General features: G+C 36.1%; 1 protein-coding gene across 1 annotated transcript in view; it reads left to right on the top strand.

Moving 5' to 3' along the window:
- Window positions 1-1851, top strand: part of LOC101857761 — a gene marked incomplete at its 5' end in the record, with an annotated part of 19650 nt that overhangs the window by 8113 nt on the left and 9686 nt on the right. The window contains 1 exon segment of the mRNA XM_035973479.1: window positions 219-322. Within this exon segment, the coding sequence (XP_035829372.1) occupies window positions 219-322 (104 nt within the window).

The raw sequence follows: 1851 nt of genomic DNA, 5'->3' as shown, positions 1-1851 counted from the left end.
ATCTCTCTCTCTCTCTCTCTCTCTCTCTCTCTCTCTCTCTCTCTCTCTCTCTCTCTCTCTCTCTCACTCTCTCTTGCCCCTTACCACCCCCCTCCATCCCTTCTCCCTCCACCTCCCCTCTCTTTCTGTATCCGAGCAATTATAACAAAATAAAAACGTCTCCATCGAATCAACAAAGCGGTAAGTCCCTCATCTCGCTCTGTCGTCTGCCCCAACAGGAAGTGCCGGCTAAACCGGAAGGGCATCACCAATGCGGCCATAGACATCTTGTATATCGACATGCAGCGCCGATGGGAATACATGAATCCTGATAGGACTTCTGGTGAGTTCTCGAGATGCTGGGTGGGGGGAAAAGGGATGTGGGTGGGGATTGGGGGTTTGGGGGGGGGTGGGGGATTGGGGGTGCAGATGAAGTGGGAGATGAAGGTGGATGGGAGGGGAATCGTACATAGATGTAGTACTCTGTACGTTTTAAAATGAAATACACTAACGAAGAGAACAAGACAATTTATGCAAGTATAACAAAATCTTTTTTGATTTCACATAATTAAATATCATGTAAAATGACACACGACGTACCATGATGAATATGATATTACCTAATGTTATATTATAAGATGTAAAATAGTTTATGGTAATAATGTTAGAATATAATAAAGCGATTTTATAAAACGGGGAGAGGGGATATTTTAAATTGTTTTTTGAGATTCAGTATACCCAAACCGAAGCAAACAACAGTTTTATGATTAATAATTAATTGTAATATAACTGAAAGCAAAATAAACATCTGGAAAGATAAATAATAATTATTATAGAAGGGGAAAAGCAGACATTTGCGAAATAAAGATTTAAGAAATAAACATTTAAGAGTCTGGCTTGCAGCTAAAGTGTAGCTATACCACAGAAAACCTTTCTTCTCTCTGAGTGCATATTATAATATACATTTTGTTAAACGTAAAGTCAGCTGAGTATGCTTTGTACCAGACAACATTCTGCGTGAGAGGACTTCTGCTTTGCATGCAATTGTCTGACATCGTGGGGAAATCAGGCGCTCGTCAAAATAATGAGATTTAAAAAACCTTGATATTTTCCACTCGCTAGGCAATTTTTATCAATTTTTGTTTACTCAACGCCTTCAATATCCACTTAAAATACGCATCTGTGCGGATTGTACTGAAAAACGTTGATCAAAGACACGAAAGAAAGTAAGCCTGCAGTTTGCAATGACTCCAAGAAATCACTAAAATTGGACGACCATTTTGTCGCTAATTTTACCTATGACTCTACAAAGCGCCCCCCTCCCCCTCCCCACCCAACTCCTTCAATTGCAAGTATCTCGACTTCTGTTCAAGATAGATGTGTATTTTTTTAGAATCAAAATGATAACAAATGAACAAACTTTTAAGATTATACAAATATCCCAATTTCCCCCAAAAAATGTCGAGCGCCTGATTCCATCGTGTCGTGACACTATCTATAATATCACATACTATCCCATAACATAATTTGTAACTTATATATAGATTTTTAATTATCGAAGAAAAAAAAAAAGACCGCTTTTCCTTCTTACTCATAGTTGGTCATAACTATGGTTCTACCCTGTAGCTGATGTGAACGTCCTTACGTCATTGATGTTCTTCTAGACTGTTGGTTCGTCTCTATGTGCTCTGACCTTTGACCCCTTGCTCTATGTCTGTAATAATAGGTTTTTATTGTTATTGTTATTTTTGTTATTGTTATTGTTGTTGTTATTAATATTATTATCAATATTATTATTATTATTATTATTATTATTATTATTATTATTATTATTATTATTATTATTATTTATATTATTATTATTATTATTAT

This window comes from Aplysia californica, unplaced genomic scaffold (genome assembly GCF_000002075.1).
Source record: "Aplysia californica isolate F4 #8 unplaced genomic scaffold, AplCal3.0 scaffold01275, whole genome shotgun sequence".
NCBI lineage: Eukaryota > Metazoa > Mollusca > Gastropoda > Aplysiida > Aplysiidae > Aplysia > Aplysia californica.
Note: the sequence above shows the minus strand (reverse complement) of the source record. Positions and strands in the feature narration are given on the sequence as shown.